Genomic DNA, 16,549 nt, shown 5'->3' on the forward strand with positions numbered 1-16,549 from the left:
TTCAAAGAGTGCCAGGTGTAATGTCTTGTCCTGAGTGTTTTTGTGGATTACTGTTTGCCATACACTAAGAGGGTTGGGGATTGGTGAAGGTGAGAGAAGGTGGCTACCTGAAGGATCAGTTGGGCCATAAGCCACTGCTCCCCACCACCCCTGACGTGCTAGTTTTGAGATTAAACGTACATTACCCAGTGAAAGGGGGGTTTGGGCAGACCCTCAAAGAGAGAACAGAGAGCCACGCAGGAGGGTTATCAAGCTATCAGTTGTCCTCACTCCCCCCTCAAACCGTCAGTCGAGACTGCTGTAGAGGAGCAGAACAAAGTAAAAAACAGTGGTTACGTGTTGGGAGGCCCAAAGAGAGGAGGGGGAGATGGGTCACAAGGAAACACTAAGCCGGAGAAAGGAATGCTAGCTTGTGATATTGTGAAGAGGAGAGAGGGCAGTGAAGCAGTTAAAAGGTTGTCCAAGATAGCAAAGGTTTGTGATTTGAAAGGCTGTGTTGCTAGACTACAAGCAGAGGAATGGCGTGTGCTGATAAGAGAAAAAAGGGGCACTCTGTGTGATAACGGCTTATTGGATGTGGCAGAAGCATGGTACAGGACGGCAAGGGCATTGCACAAAGAGGGTTGGATAGAAGAGGAAATCAAGAAAGATGCCAATTGTACTATGTATGTGTATCACAGAGTTGATAATGTGGTTGTACCGCCCCATATACAAAAAACTGGAACAAAGGAGGAGACGGACAACCCTGCCATCCGCCTTACGCCCACTCCCTTCTCACCACCCCAACCCAAGCACAACCCACTGTGACAACTCCCAGTCACAGCCATCTTGGTACACCCAAGCTCACTTCAGGCACAGCCCAGTACACTTCCTGCCGGCAGCCATCTTAGTACACCCAAGCCCTAACTTCAGGCACAGCCCAGTGCACTTCCTGCCGGTGCCCATCTTGGTACACCCAGTAGGCCTAGCCATGGCCTATACCCAGTTCTTCCTGTTTTAAACCAGGATGGTTCCTACCACACACCTGTCTTCCCTAATATGGAAGCACTACCTTCACAGGCCGGATATGTTAATGATGAAGAAGCGCCCAAGTGGGAAGACCAACAACAGGCAGCAAGGCCACCTGCTGATTTAACCCCCAATCCGGCTCCGTGCACACAGTTCCGAGAGGATCTCAAACATATGCTGGCAACCATAAGAAACAGTGCCCATTCTCAGCCCCCGCCCCAACACCAGTCTCGGTTACCAGAAGGGGCACCGGTGATGTATGTCGCTTTTACCCCATCACAAGCAGCGGCCTTAGTGACAAGTCTGCCTGACCCAGAGAAACAGCCAATGCCCTTCTACCGCAGGTTAGTGCGGATACAAGAGACTTGATCAGCCTATGCCAAATTAAAGAAGGACATGTCTTTTGGCCGGTCATGCAGGCGGCCTTCTATGATGTCTGCCTGACAAGTGCCACTTCCTACACCTCAGGCGTGGAGTTCTGTGCACAACTCCGTGACTGGGCAAAGGAGAAATTGGCAGATCAGTCTATCACAACCCAAGATAAAGGGGAGTCTGTGGAGAAGTATCATGCTAGACTCATAAAGGCCTTTGATGATCTGGGCTTCTCCCACTATGGAAAGGCACACACACACACACACACACACACACACACACACACACACACACACACACACACACACACACACACACACACACACACACACACGTTATAAACTGCTTTTGTCTCAGGGCTCAAAGAAGATATCAGAAAAAGCTTGCTCCCCTATCCTTAGAAGACTCATCTGCTTTGTATTCTCTGCCTCTCCTGATGACACTTCATGAAGCAATAACTCCAAGTTCAATACCACAGGAAGTACTTGACAGAATCCCTGCGTGCCTATGATCCACAGGACCGGAAGAAAACTGTCACTTAAAGGTGCCACCAGTTTCAGTCAAGTTCAAAGAGGGCGCATCATTGCCCCGGAAACCACAATACCTCCCCCTAAAGTTAGCTCAATCTGCAGCTATTTTGAAGCATGTCAAGGCCCTCGTGTCAGATGGAGCCCTGATATCCTGCGCACCTCCATGCAACACACCTCTGTTCTCTAGGAAGAAGAGAACCCCTAAAAGAGAACCAGCTACTTGCGGGGGTGTCCCTGACTGCAAAGTACCTCACAGTGGTGGATCATGCAAACACTCTCTTCTGTGTCCACCCTCACCCCTCCTGCTGGTACCTTTTGCATTCACCCACAAAAAAAAAAAAAAAACACAGCAACATACCTACACAGTTATGCCAAAAGGGGCACAGAACTCTCCAAGCCAGTTTGCAAAGCTATGGCTATCATCCTTGACACATAACAAGAGGATCACCTGGAAGTGATTCTCCTCCGATATGTTGATGACCTTCTCCACTGTGCAGCTGACTTACCCACTGTTGAAGTCACCTCAGAAAGCCAGTTGTGCTATCTTTCCAAACAGGGTTGCAAAGCCTCAAAGCCCAAATTGCAGTGGTGCTCAACATCTGTAATTGTTCTTGGACACTGTCTTGTCCCATGGGACAAAACACCTCACTGAAGACAGGGTGAAAGCAATCTCCGACATCCCACTGCTACAAGGCCAGAAGCCCCTTCGTTCCTTCCTTGGACTAATTTCCTATTGTAGAGCATGGATTCCAGAACTCTCCCTACTGATGCAACCTTTGTATGATGCCCTGAAATCAGACACCTTCCAGATGTCTCCTGAAGCAATATCCAACTTTGAGGCCCTCAAGCGTGCCATCTCTGGCGCTAGGGCTCCCAGACTACGACAAAACGTTCAAGCCCTTTGTATCTGAACATCTGGGACATGCTACAGGTGTACTCACCCAATCACATAGCATCTGCCTACGCCCTATAGGATATTATTCCTGTCGGCTGGATGCGATAGCAAGAGGAGGCCCATCGTGTCTGCGAACCGTCTTTGCTGCACAAGCCTTGTTTGACAAAACTTCGGGCTTGGTCCTCAGACTCTGCCTCGTTCTGCTTGCTCCCCATGACATTGCTTCCATACTCAACCAAGATCCAGCCGAAACATCTGTCCACTGCCAGACACTTGAGACTCCTGTGTTCCTACCTTCTAGACAGCATTATTCTATTACGTTGTCAAACACTGAAACCTACCACCCTTCTTCCACTTCTCGAGGGGGGAAAGGAGGAGGAGTGGAGTCTTGACTTGTCACCACATGACTGCATCGAACTAATGTGGCTGGAAACCACGCATCTCCCCACCATGAGTGAAATACCCCTGCAGGATCCAGGTCCCCACTGAAAACTCGGTTCTCCAAACTGAAACCTTACCGCCGGTCATGTCTGCACAGGTGGCAGAGCTGCAAGCACTTACTACAGCATGTAAATTGGCAGAGGGAAAAAGAGCCAACATTCATACGGACTCAAGATATGCTTTCAGCGTTGCCGATGATTTTGGTGTTATCTGGAAGGACAGAGGGTTCCTGATGGCTGCAGGAACACCTGTGAAACACAGCTCATCCATCAAGGACTTGATGGACGCCCTGCTTCTCCCAACCCAAGTGACTATTCTAAAGTAAAGCACATGACAAACTCAACTCGAAGGAAGCTCGAGGCAATCTAGCCAATTCAGCTGCCAAACAGCCAGCCAGTGGTCCACGGGAAGTGGACAGCAGGGTGGTAGAAGAAGAACACGCCATGCTTATCCTACGGACTCTCCCAGTGGACAGAGTTTATCTGAAATAATTACAGGAAGCAGCAAGTTCGGATGAGAAGGAAAGCTGGAAAACGGAGAGGAGCAACTCTCAGAGATGGACTATTCGAGTGCAACAGGAAGCCTTGTCTACCCAGGAGTATGTACCCAGCCATGGTGCAATGGGGAAATGGAACTGCCCACTTGACAAAGACTCTTATGAACTTATGAGTTACTTCATTGACCAACAACTTCTGCAGATCATGCACTATCTGCAACAAATGTAACCCAGAATGTACAGAAAAGGCACAGAAGAAGCACCTGGCAAAAGCTCTATACCCCTTCCAGAGGATACAAATTGATCACTCCCAAATGCCAAAGGAATGGCAGATTCGAATATGCCCTAGTGGTGGTGGACATGACTGCCAGGACCACAGCTAAGAAACTACTGAGTGAGATATTATGTAGATTTGAGGTCCCAGAGGTGATAGAGAGCGATCAGGCCCAGCCTTCACAGCAACCCTTACAAAAAAGATTTGGGCAGCACTGGGGGTTCAGTTGGCTCTGCACACCCCTTACCACCCTCAAAGTAGCAGGAAGGTAGAAAGGATAAAAGGGACACTAGAAAAACAGGATGCTAAAGATGGCCCAAAAGACTAACATGAGTCGGCCAGACAGTTTGCCCATTGCCCTGTTCAGTGTCAGACACACTCCCTGGGGGTAACATGCCCTATCCCCTTATAAAATTTTGTTTGGTTCAGCCCCCAGACTTGGCTGTTACTTTCCACAACAGTTACAGTTACAATCTGATGTGTTGACTAATTATGTAACCGCATTATCACGAGAATTAACCCAAATGCATGTCCAGGTGTTTTCTTCCATTCCAGATCCTGAATTAGATACAGGAACACACCAACTACTGCCTGGAGATTGGGGGCTGGTAAAGAAATTTGTGAGAAAACAAACAAACATTCTCTTGAACCCAGATATGATGGTCCATTCCAAGTTTTGCTGACCACAGCCACCTCAGTGGAATTGGCCGGGAAGAACACCTGAATACACGCCTCCCACTGCAAGAAAGCTCCACCCCCGAGGACAAGATCCCGCCCACTTCATGACAACCATGCTGCATATCCTTTTTCTGTTTGATCTAGGGGGGAGGCCCAGGAGGTGACCATCACAAAAAATGATAACATAATTACATTTTGGTATAACTCTTCAGGTACACATGTGACCACCTTTACCTTTGATTACTGTGACATAGTACCTTGTCCGTTTGACTCTTTCATGGCAATGCCATTGGTACAGTGACATCCCTGATGGTAAGGATATATATGTGTGTTTTACAGATAGTTACTGGGGCCAGAATTGTGGTTCCTGGGAGGGACAGTGGGTTGGAACATAGGACCAGATTAGAGGGTACTTGGACCGGTGAAAGTGCCCTTGAAAAGGTCATTATGCCCCTCCATATCCTAGCAGAAGATACTCCTGATACATACACTGACCCAGCACCTAGTCAGAGGAGGAAGCGAGCAGCTCTCTCCGGAAGCTTTGACCCTGATTTGTACATGTCATAGGCCAAGGGGATCCCTGATGAATTCAAATCCAGGGATCAGGTAAAAGCTGATTTTGAATCTTTGATCCCCATAATAACTGTCAACCTAAATGTAGATTGGAGTTGAAGAAGAACTCAGGTATTACAGACCCATGGGATCAATATTTTAGCTGGATGAGTGGGTGGAAAAAGGTGCTCGCCCAGATAGGGGTAACGGTACTAATAATCCTGGTTCTTTTAGCCCTGATTGTATGCTGTATTCTACCTTTCGTAAAGAAATTAATGAGCAAGGCTGTAGACAACAACCCACCTACATTTCTCCATCAAGAAGAAGAGGACCCTCTTATGATGGAGGATGACAAACCCTTCACTCCTCTACAGTCACTCCCTGTCCAAAATCTCACAATCCTATAGGGTTATAGGGATAGATAGCACCTGATTGCCCTTTTCCAGCTGTATCGAGGGGGGTAGTGAACTAGCTGCTGCCTAACTATATACAGCCTAAAAGAGTTGCTGAGGAGAATGGGCCAGGTGAGGAGGACCTTTAGATAAGGGACAGAAGAAAATAGCCATTTTAGGGGGGACTGTGAAGGAATGTAATGTACATAATGATAAATCAGAAAATGTCTATTTGCTTATGTGTATACATGTTCCTATGCAACTCCTTACTTATTATGTAGTATACAGATTGGCTCTTAAAGATGGCGGGTACCCCCTGCTTCCCACACATTAGAAGAATGCATTTGAGATAAGAGAACCAGCTTCAACCAAACTTCAAGCATCAAGTTTCTTCATTTCTCTTGTATTTTAACCAATAAGATGTACCTATTAGACTGACATAGCAATGACGTATCTTTCTGTATAAAATATTAACACCGCCCACCAATAAATCAGAAGTTAGAAGTAGCCTGAGCTGAACGTGTCTGAGAGTGTTTACTTCTAATGTGCATGCACATTTATACTTTTTAATTAGAAATAGCAGCAGATAACCTAGAACTAGATTGTAGTTCTTATCCATTTCAAGGGTGGGGGGCTTATTGGAATCTGGAAGTCCCCTTTAACAAGGGCCCCTCCCTATGTACTGTTAATTTTTTTATTGGGTACAGAGTAACCTTACCCATTCACTAAAAAAAGTGTCAAACACTAATAAACACAAGAGACAGTTTTTGACAATTCCTTTATTAAAAAAGAAAACAATAGTGTCCTTCGATGTAAATCCATCACGCTGCCCACCGGACCCGAAAGATAAAAAAAAATTAAAAAGGCTCTCGCCTCCTGGGAGGCCTCTCACGGCTGCCCTTTGACATTTCCTATACAGGCAAGGGGTGGGACCACCTGGCTAGGTCACCTGGTGGCACCACCCCTTCTGATGTCACATGCCCAGCATGCACCAGTCTGTGATGTCAGAAGGGGCGGTGCCACCAGGTGATGTAGCCAGATGGCTCTGCCCCCTACCTATATATGAAATGTCGAAGTTCAGAGGAGGAATTCGGCGGGATTCCTCCCAGGAAGTGAGAGCATATTTTTATTTTTTTTATGTTTCGTGTCAGGTGGGCATCGTGATTGACAATGGATTTACATCATCAAGGGACACATTATATAAATATTTTTTATTTTTTAAATAAAGGAACTATCAAAAGTAGAGCCCCCCACCCTTTCATATTGAGGGCATGTGGCCTGGTATGGTTAAAGCGGAGGTCCACCCTAAAGTGGACCTTCCGCTCATTGGAATCCTCCCCCCCTCCGGCACCACAATTGCCACCTTTCAGGGGGGAGGGGGGTGCAGGTACCTGTACAGTACAGGTATCTGCACCCACTTCCTGGATAGCTCTCTGCGGAAAGGGGCGTAGATTACGCCCCTTTCCGAAAGTCCCCCGCTGCCTGCTGGGAAACACACAGATCCCAGAGGCAGCGGGTCCATCCTCATTGCGCAGCGTGACTCGCGCATGCGCAGTAGGGAACCGGGAAATGAAGCCGAAAGGCTCCACTTCCGGATTCCCATACCCAAGATGGCGGCGGCAGCACCCAAGAGACGATCGAGAGATCGGCTTCGGGGTGCCGACATCGCGGGCGCGCTGGACAGGTAAGTGTCACTATTTTAAAAGTCAGCAGCTGCAGTATTTGTAGCTGCTGGCTTTTAAAAAAAAAAAAAAAACGCGGACTCCCGGCGGACTCCCACTTTAAGGAGTGCGCCCCCAATTTCCTGACCTGCCAGGCTGCGTGCCCGGATAAGGGTATGGTATGGATTTTAGGGGAGACCCCATGCCGTTTTTTTTTATTTGGCGTGGGGTTCCCCTCCAAATCCATACCAGATCTGAAGGGCCTGGTATGGACTGGGGGGGGGACCCCACTCTATTTTCTTCTTTATTTATTTTTTTCGACACTTTATTTTTATTTTTTTATTGTTCAGCAGTCAGAGGGAAAACCCATTGACAGCTGATGACTCATCGGTTGTTAAAGACACTGCAACCGGCTTCCCGGCCCATCTACTTAACAACCAGTTTACACTGCGCCCTATCAGGGCACAGAATGCACTAAGCAAGGCTCAGTGCATTGCAAGGTGTTTGTGGAGGCGCATACCCTGCAAATTTGGCTGTTTGGCGATTGGCCGAACAGGCAAATGTTCTGCCCAAACTCGGGCTGAACCGTTCACCCATCCCTTGACAGGACTCATAATATTGGTATTCAGTAATCAGTGGAAGCTTAAATGTTTACTTGAGGCAAGTTGCACAGGTCCCACACTGCACAGAGAAGGAAGATTATCCGAGAGAAATCCAGGAATACAGGACGGGGAACACAGCTCAGGAAAGTGACCAGGGGATTACAGGCTGATATCACCCAGCCCCCGCCCTACTCTGGACCAATCAGTGAACAGTATGGGTGGAGGAATGTATTTAGTGTTAATGACCCACCTGTGCTGATCTCTGTAGGAGTGTCCTCCTCTATAAATGTCCCCGTTATTCCATCCTCCTCCATAGACTGCTGATCATCCCTCACATACCTCTCTTCTTCTTCTGCTTTAACCTCAAATTTTATATCTATCAGATCTTCACCCTAATCCAAAAAATGATACACAAGATCACTTTTAAAAAGGGTTAATCTTCTTCTTCTGATATCACATACTGTAAAATAAATCAACTCACCGCCTCCGCGAGTTCATGTTGTAGACACATCCCTTGTCTGTTACTGGATAATGTCTCAGAATTCCCAGCACCGCTCACCTCTCCTGTCAGCAGCTCCATCATCTTCTTGGTGACTTCTAGAATCTTCTCCATGTTGTGTCTCTCAGGTTTTAGGGAGTCACATGGAGGCACTGTGATGGTCATATGATCACCTGACTTCACAAGAGGAAATCTCTGTATTGAGGAACCAATAGGAATATCATGTTAGAATCCCAGAATCCTCCTCACCTCTCCGGTCTGTGTTTTATTAATAGAGATCAGAGAGATGTCATGTGACTTCCCAGAATCCTCCTCACCTCTCCAGTCAGCAGGTAGATGATCTCCAGGGTGAGGTTTAGTATCTTCTCAGTCATGTGACTCCGGTCCTCCTCCATCCTCATTGGTGACGTAATTTGATGTATACAGGTCTCCTTGTAGACGGATAACTTTGGGAAATGAAAGAATTATTTGGATGGCGTTGGTCACACAATAATAGGATGTTGATGGGGGGGGGGGGGGGTAATACGAGAGTTGCTGTACATTTAACTACCCCAGGACAGGACACTTTCCCCCCTTCCTGCCTAGGCCAATTTTCAGCTTTCGGTGCTCTCACACCTTGAATGACAATTACTCAGTCATGCAACACTGTACCCAAATGAAATTAGTATCTTTTTTAGACAGAGTTTTCTTTTGGTGATATATATACTCCATTTGAATCATTTCAAACTTTATTTTTCTTTATTTCATTGGTAAAAATAACCCAAACCAGTGTATATTATTTAGTCTGTAGGGAAGTTCTAGAGTCCACAAACTATGAGATAAACATATGCTCAGCATAAATGAGTACACCCCTATGCAAAAAGTAAGATTGTAATTAAAGAGGAAGTAAACCCTGATGAGTTTACTTCCTCTTTTTTTCCCTGCAAAGGTAAAGCATAATGGACTACTATGCATCGCATAGAAGCCCATTATGTGTCACGTACCTGACACAGGAGCCAGCGAAGTCGCCGCTGTCCCCTGTAGTCCACCGCATCCATCTTGCTGGTGGCGTCTCGCAGCTCCACCGCTGTCATTCGGCGAAGCCGTCACTCCCGCGCATGCGCACGGGAGTCGACAAATGCGGCAGCTCCATTCTTGGAACTGCCGCGCTCAGTGCGCCTGCGCGCCGCTGTCTACGGCGCATGCGCCGTAGACAGCGGTGCCCATTTTCGGGCAAATATCTCCTAAACCATATAGGTTTAGGAGATATTGCTTGGACCTACAGGTAAGCCTTAATCTAGGCTTACCTGTAGGTCAAAGTGGTTTGTAAGGGTTTACAACCACTTTAATATCTCAATGAACACAAGAAAATTTTCCAACATTGTGACAAATATGAGTTTTATAGAACATTTGTTTAGCTGATTACATGAAAGTAAGGTTAATAATATAACTTAGATTGCAAAATCTTCAGTTTTACTCAAATTAATTCGTTGATGCAAAAAATGAATACACCCCACAACAAAATCTACATCTATTATTTTGTATGACCTCCGTGATTTGTAAGGACAGCACCAAGTCTTCTAGGCATGGAATGAACAAGTTGGTGACATAGTGCAACATCAATCTTTTTCCATTCTTCAAGAACGACCTCTTTTAGACCTTGGCTGCTGGATAGAGAGCGATGCTCATCTTTTTAGAATTCTCCAAAGGTGTTAGATTGGGTTCAGATCAGGAGATGGACACTGAACCACTTTCACCCGGTTCTTCTTCAGGAATGTACGGTAACAGTGGCCTTAGATGTGTGTTTTTGGATCATTGTCATGTTGAAAAAGTGCACAACGACCAATGGCATGAAGTGATGGTAGCATCTTCTCTTTCAATATAGAGCAGTACATCTGTGAATTCATGATACCATCAATGAAATGCAGCTCCCCGACACCAACAGCACTCATGCAGCCCCACAGAAGCACACTGCCATCACCATGTTTCAACAGTAGGCACCATGCATTTTTCTTTGTACTCCTCACCTTTGAGGCGCCATACAGTTTTGAAGCCATCAGTTCTAAAAAGGTCTATCTTGGTCTCATCACTCCAGAGTACAGAGTCCCAGTAGTCATCTTATTTTTCAGCATGGACCCTGGCGAATTCTAGGTGGTCTTTTTGTGCACGGGCTTTAGGAGAGGCTTGCTCCATCTTATTGTGTCACGGGAAACAATCACCCCAGTTTTGCTTTCTACTTCTTTAGCTAATTGCAGTGAACTTGCATGGTGGTTTCCTTCAACCCTTCTCATCAGAAGACGCTCCTGTTGAGGTGACAACTTCTGTGGACAGCCTGGACTTCTCTGTGGGATGGTTGCAGTTCCATCTTTCTTACGTTTTTGTATCACTTTTGCTCCAGTATTCTGACTGATAAGTAAAGCTTTGCTGATCTTCTTGTAGCCTTCATCTTTCTTGTCTAAAGAAATGATTTTCTTTCTCATGCCTTGTGATATTTCTCCTCCATGTGGTGCCAATGCTGGCAGCATGAAACGGGAAGGGTTTTTTTTTGTTAAAGCGTTTGTTAACCCCAAAAAAATAATAAAAAATGCTGCTCCTGTCCCTTTAATGTGCAAATAGCTGCATGGTGCTTTTGCTTTTTAAATGATCCCTCTGTATCTCCTACAATAGCTGTTTGATACTGCCATGTCCTGACTCTCCCTCTGAGTTCTGACCACGATTACCATGTCTGCTAAGCCGAGAGATCGTAGTCTGTGCATCACACGCAGCTCTCCTATTCTCCTCTGTGCCCGTCTTCAGCTCCCCCTCCCTCCCTCCCTCTTCCTGTCAACACGTAGCCTCTCCGATTGTCTGCTCAACTCTACTTAACCTGAAAATCTCCCATCCCCTCTGTATTAGAACAAGACGTTCCCCTGTGTCTGTGTTTTATCATATATATGCTTATCTGTACAGATAACACATTGGCTCCCTGCGATCATGTGACTTCTCGGCTTTGTCTCTCCTATCCTCCCCGGCTGACGTAAGTGGCAGTGCTTCCCCCCCCCGCCAGAACTCTCAGCTGGCAGAGGAGAGAAAAGGCAACTGATCGTAGGAAGAAGGTGTATTATCAGTACAGATAAGCATATATATGATATAACACAGGCACAGTGGAACTTATTGTTCTAATACAGAGGGGGTGGGAGCATTTTATACAAGTGGCTTAACAAACATTTTAAGTAACTCCCTTTTATAATCGCCTGCCTGCTGGACACCTGTTTAATGAATAATTAGACTCACCTGTAGTTGAATTCTTGTTAACCACTTAATACGGAGGTCCACCAAAATGTTATTTTTTTAAAGTCAGCAGCTACAAATACTGCATCTGCTGACTTTTAAAATAAGGACACTCACTTCAGGTCCAGGGCACCTGCGATGTCGGCACCCGAAGCTGATCTCTCCCTCGGATGCTGCCGCCGCCATCTTCGGTAAGGGAATCAGGAAGGGAAGCCTTGCAACTTCACTTCCTGGTTTCCTACTGTGCATGTGCAAGTCACGCTGTGCAATCCGAATAGTCGGTGCTATCTCTGGGACCCGTGTGTGTCCCAGCAGACAGCGCAGGGTTATGGGAAGAGGCGTAGACTCCCACGGAAGTGTGAACCCAGCCTAAAACAAATGAATCAAAAGCAAACAGCTTAATATTAATATTCAGTCCAGCTGGAACAATTGTATTCAGCTGAAAAATCAATTTTGAGTCCAATCTGGATGTCTTTTTTGATAAAATTGCCCCCCCCCCCACACACACACACACTCCCAGTTCACCATCTCACCCCCCCCCCCCCCCCCAATATCCCGTCCCTTTCAGACTCCTATTGTTAGACTCATCATAGTGTTTCTGGAGGGATCGCTGATCATTCCTGTGTAAATCTTACAGAAATCTTCCCTAATCCCGACCTTTATTATCATTTCATTCCCCCCACATACAATGTCTGCAACCGACATTTACTGACATCAATAACTCCCCTCGTGGTACAGACCAGAAATTCCCTCATTGTAATATACGGGGATATTCTACATTTCCACACTATATATGTGTGTATCATCATCTGCTGGAGATAAAAGACATCACAGTGACTATGGAGGAAGAGGACGGACATGACGGGGGGTTACTGGGTGTAAATAGAAAATAAGATCTTATTACCTCCTCTGCTGCCACTTCCAGCAACGTCTTCTCTCTACATCCTACGGAAGGCCTGGTTGTACCTGACATCACTTCCTGTCTTCCATAGAGACTTCCTGTCTGGGTAGAGGTGAGATCACCATCTTGTGGAGCTCAGAGGAACTGCAGCCTAGAGAAACATCTCGTAGTGTGAACACGGCCTTGTGCTGTGTACGTATGTACTGTATATCCATGGGCGTCCGCAGAACTTTTTCCAAGGGGGGGGGCATCATTTTAAGGCCACTCATGCTCCGCCCCTTTTTGACAATCTCATGAAAATCTTTCCACTGGTAATACATATGTGTTATATAACAGATAATTCATCTTCACTTTGTATTGGAAGTTACTCTGGCGGCTGTGTTCCATGCCCATATAGCCTAGAGAATGTACATCTTTTTACATTGCAATACATCTGTTGTGGCCATATTTTGATCTCATACTGTCACTGTATAGGTTGTTTTCATCAAGATAAAAATATGGCAACAACAGATGTATTGCAATGTAAAAAGATGTACATTCTCTAGGCTATATGGGCATGGTACGCAGCCACCTGAGTAACCTTGCGGACGCCCATGCTTTCAAAAACCAGCCCTGGAAAAAATTTCATACCAGCCTCAAAGCATTATTATACCAGCCCAACAGCATAACGTCATTATTTTCTTGTTAATGAAAGGGAAAACAATACATTTTAAAGCACATTTGATGAAGAGAGTATTAGATATAGATATGAAATATTATTTTTATATATATATATGGTTCTGGAATCGATAATTCGGTGAAGTACACAATTTTAACGCTGATGTTACTCTTTGTTAATGTACGCATATATTGAAGTGGGTGACTTTGCTGATATGTGTCAAACTTTTTAAAAAATAAAACAGTATTATGCTATGTATACATTCTGTTTCATTTCTATGATATACTTGGAGGACTACTTGTGACTGCAACGCTAAAGGGGGATATATATGAATATTACTATATCCATTGAAGTGATCACTCCTTAAGGCTTATCTTATCAGCTGTGTCTGGTGAGTTTAACCCCCGAGGGGGGTACGCATGGCATGTGGTGAAGCACTCCCGGTTTATGGTGGAAGAAAGTTTGGCAGCACCTTTGATCACCTTACAATGTTGATTAGATCACTATAGGCACTTTATCTGCACATTTTGGAACTGTCTAGTGATTTTTTTGTTTATTACGACTTCTACAAAGGACTTTTTGTTATAAAAATAAGCGCTGTTTTTATACTGATATTCTCGTATATATTGATGAATTGTTCGTATAACTTTTTTTATATATTTTTATTATAACATTTTTAATGGCTGCTACTATTGTCCGCTCTGCTGGGTTTTAATATACTCAGCAGTTACTATCAAGTATAGTGTGGTTCTAGCATTTATTACATATGCAGGTATCCGCTTGAAAGGAAGTGTATATGTGCATGTATATATATATATACTCTTTTATTTACGTGTGTGCGTTCACTGTTTAAGGGGGCTCATATACGTGAGTATATATATATAATTTTTGGAGGTGTATGAAGGTCTTAGTTTGGCGCAGAGAGGTATATGATAGGCCGTTTTAAAGTATACCTGCTGTTGTTATATATATATATATATATATATATATATATATATATATATATATATATATATATACACAGTGGTGTGAAAAAGTGTTTGCCCCCTTCCTCATTTCCTGTTCCTTTGCATGTTTGTCACACTTAAGTGTTTCGGAACATCAAACCAATTTAAACAATAGTCAAGGACAACACAAGTAAACACAAAATGCAATTTGTAAATGAAGGTGTTTATTATTAAAGGTGGAAAAAAATCCAAACCATCATGGCCCTGTGTGAAAAAGTGATTGCCCCCCTTGTTAAAACATACTATAACTGTGGTTGTCCACACCTGAGTTCAATTTCTCTAGCCACACCCAGGCCTGATTATTGCCACACCTGTTCACAATCAAGGCATCACTTAAATAGGAGCTGCTTGACACAGTAAGGTCCACCAGAAGATCCTTAAAAGCTACACATCATGCCGAGACCCAAAGAAATTCAGGAACAATTGAGAAAGAAAGTAATTGAGATCTATCAGTCTGGAAAGGGTTATAAAGCCATTTCCAAAGCTTTGGGAATCCAGCGAACCACAGTGAGAGCCATTATCCACAAATGGCGAAGACATGGAACAGTGGTGAACCTTCCCAGGAGTGGCCGGCCGCCCAAAATTACCCCAAGAGCACAGCGACGACTCATCCAAGAGGTCACAAAAGACCCCACAACAACGTCCAAGGAACTGCAGGCCTCACTTGCCTCAGTTAAGGTCAGCGTTCATGCCTCCACCATCAGGAAAAGACTGGGCAAAAATGGCCTGCATGGCAGAGTTCCAAGGAGAAAACCACTGCTGAGCAAAAAGAACATCAAAGCTCGTCTCAATTTCTCCACAACACATCTTGATGATCCCCAAGACTTTTGGGACAACATTCTGTGGACCGATGAGACAAAAGTGGAACTCTTTGGAAGGTGTGTGTCCAAGTATATCTGGCGTAGAAGGAACACTGCATTTCATAAAAAGAACATTATACCAACAGTAAAATATGGTGGTGGTAGTGTGATGGTCTGGGGCTGTTTTGCTGCTTCAGGACCTGGAAGTCTTGCCGTGATAAAAGGAACTATGAATTCTGCTGTCTACCAAGAGATCCTGAAGGAGAATGTCCGACCATCTGTTCGTGTACTCAAGCTGAAACGAACTTGGGTTCTGCAGCAGGACAATGATCCTAAACACACCAGCAAGTCCACCACCGAATGGCTGAAGAAAAACAAAATGAAGACTTTGGAGTGGCCTAGCCAAAGTCCTGACCTGAATCCTATTGAGATGTTGTGGTATGACCTTAAAAAGGCCGTTCATGCTCGAAAACCCTCTAATGTAACTGAATTAGGACAATTCTGCAAAGATGAGTGGGCCAAAATTCCTCCAGGACGCTGTAAAAGCCTCATTGCACGTTATCGCAAACGCTTGGTTGCAGTTGTTGCTGCTAAGGGTGGCCCAACCAGTTATTAGGTTTAGGGGGCAATCACTTTTTCACACAGGGCCATGATGGTTTGGATTTTTTTTCACCTTTAATAATAAACACCTTCATTTACAAATTGCATTTTGTGTTTACTTGTGTTGTCCTTGACTATTGTTTAAATTGGTTTGATGTTCTGAAACACTTAAGTGTGACAAACATGCAAAGGAACAGGAAATGAGGAAGGGGGCAAACACTTTTTCACACCACTGTATACACACACACACACACACACATATATATTCAAATTCCAGTTAATAGTGGTAAGTGATCAATCATTAAGGGGGACCCCAGAAATTCAGAACGTGGGGGGACCACCTTCTGCAGAAAGAATACTCTAAGGTAAGGGGGGATGGGTTACTAATATAAGGAGGAAACCCTTTATAGCAGTGCCCCTTACATTATCGTATTCACTCCCCCTTACATCAGTGACACCCCCGACTGGCCTGGTGGTGCTTTCACTGACCTCCTCTCAGGTGCACTGTGCAGGGCTCAGTCAGTCGGCTCCAGTTCGGTGGGTCTGGTTTTATCCTATAGTCTCCTGTCCACAGTCCACACAAGTCTGACTTCTCCCATGACCCCCATCCCGGAGGTGCTCCCACTCTTGACTCCTCTCCAGACTCCCTCAGAGACTGCAGACATGCTACAGGAGATGGTCAGAGACTGCAGACTTGATGCAAGAGCTCAATGCAGCCTCCCCAGTGCCCATCAAATGCAGCCTCACTGTGCCCACCAAATGCAGCCTCACTGTGCCCACCAAATGCAGCCTCACTGTGCCCATCAAATGCAGCTTTACTGTGCCGTGAATGCAGTCTCACTGTGTCCACCATTGCAGGCCCTCCTGTGCCCCATGTCCCAGTCTGCAGTCCCTGTCTGTGGGAAGGTGTGTTGTTGATGCTTGGTACGGTACC

The 16,549-nt window shown here is 45.3% G+C and overlaps 1 protein-coding gene across 2 annotated transcripts in view; it reads right to left on the reverse strand.

Annotated features, from left to right (window-relative positions):
• The window catches only part of LOC143989605 (uncharacterized), a 270,608-nt gene that overhangs the window by 177,499 nt on the left and 76,560 nt on the right, over positions 1-16,549 (reverse strand). The window contains exons 1-3 of one of the 2 annotated variants that reach the window (XM_077489821.1): positions 12,554-12,693; positions 8,718-8,846; positions 8,461-8,595 (exon numbers count right to left, since the gene is read on the reverse strand). The exons of the other annotated variant lie outside the window; for it this stretch is intronic. Of the exons in view, the coding sequence (XP_077345947.1) occupies positions 8,461-8,595; positions 8,718-8,846; positions 12,554-12,622 (333 nt within the window). The 5' untranslated portion in view covers positions 12,623-12,693. Of the gene's footprint in view, positions 1-8,460; positions 8,596-8,717; positions 8,847-12,553; positions 12,694-16,549 lie in introns of those variants that run through there. 2 annotated transcript variants of the gene reach the window in all.

Source organism: Lithobates pipiens, unplaced genomic scaffold, assembly GCF_037356315.1.
Source record: "Lithobates pipiens isolate NorthernLeopardFrog02 unplaced genomic scaffold, aLitPip1_a1.2 Scaffold_18, whole genome shotgun sequence".
NCBI lineage: Eukaryota > Metazoa > Chordata > Amphibia > Anura > Ranidae > Lithobates > Lithobates pipiens.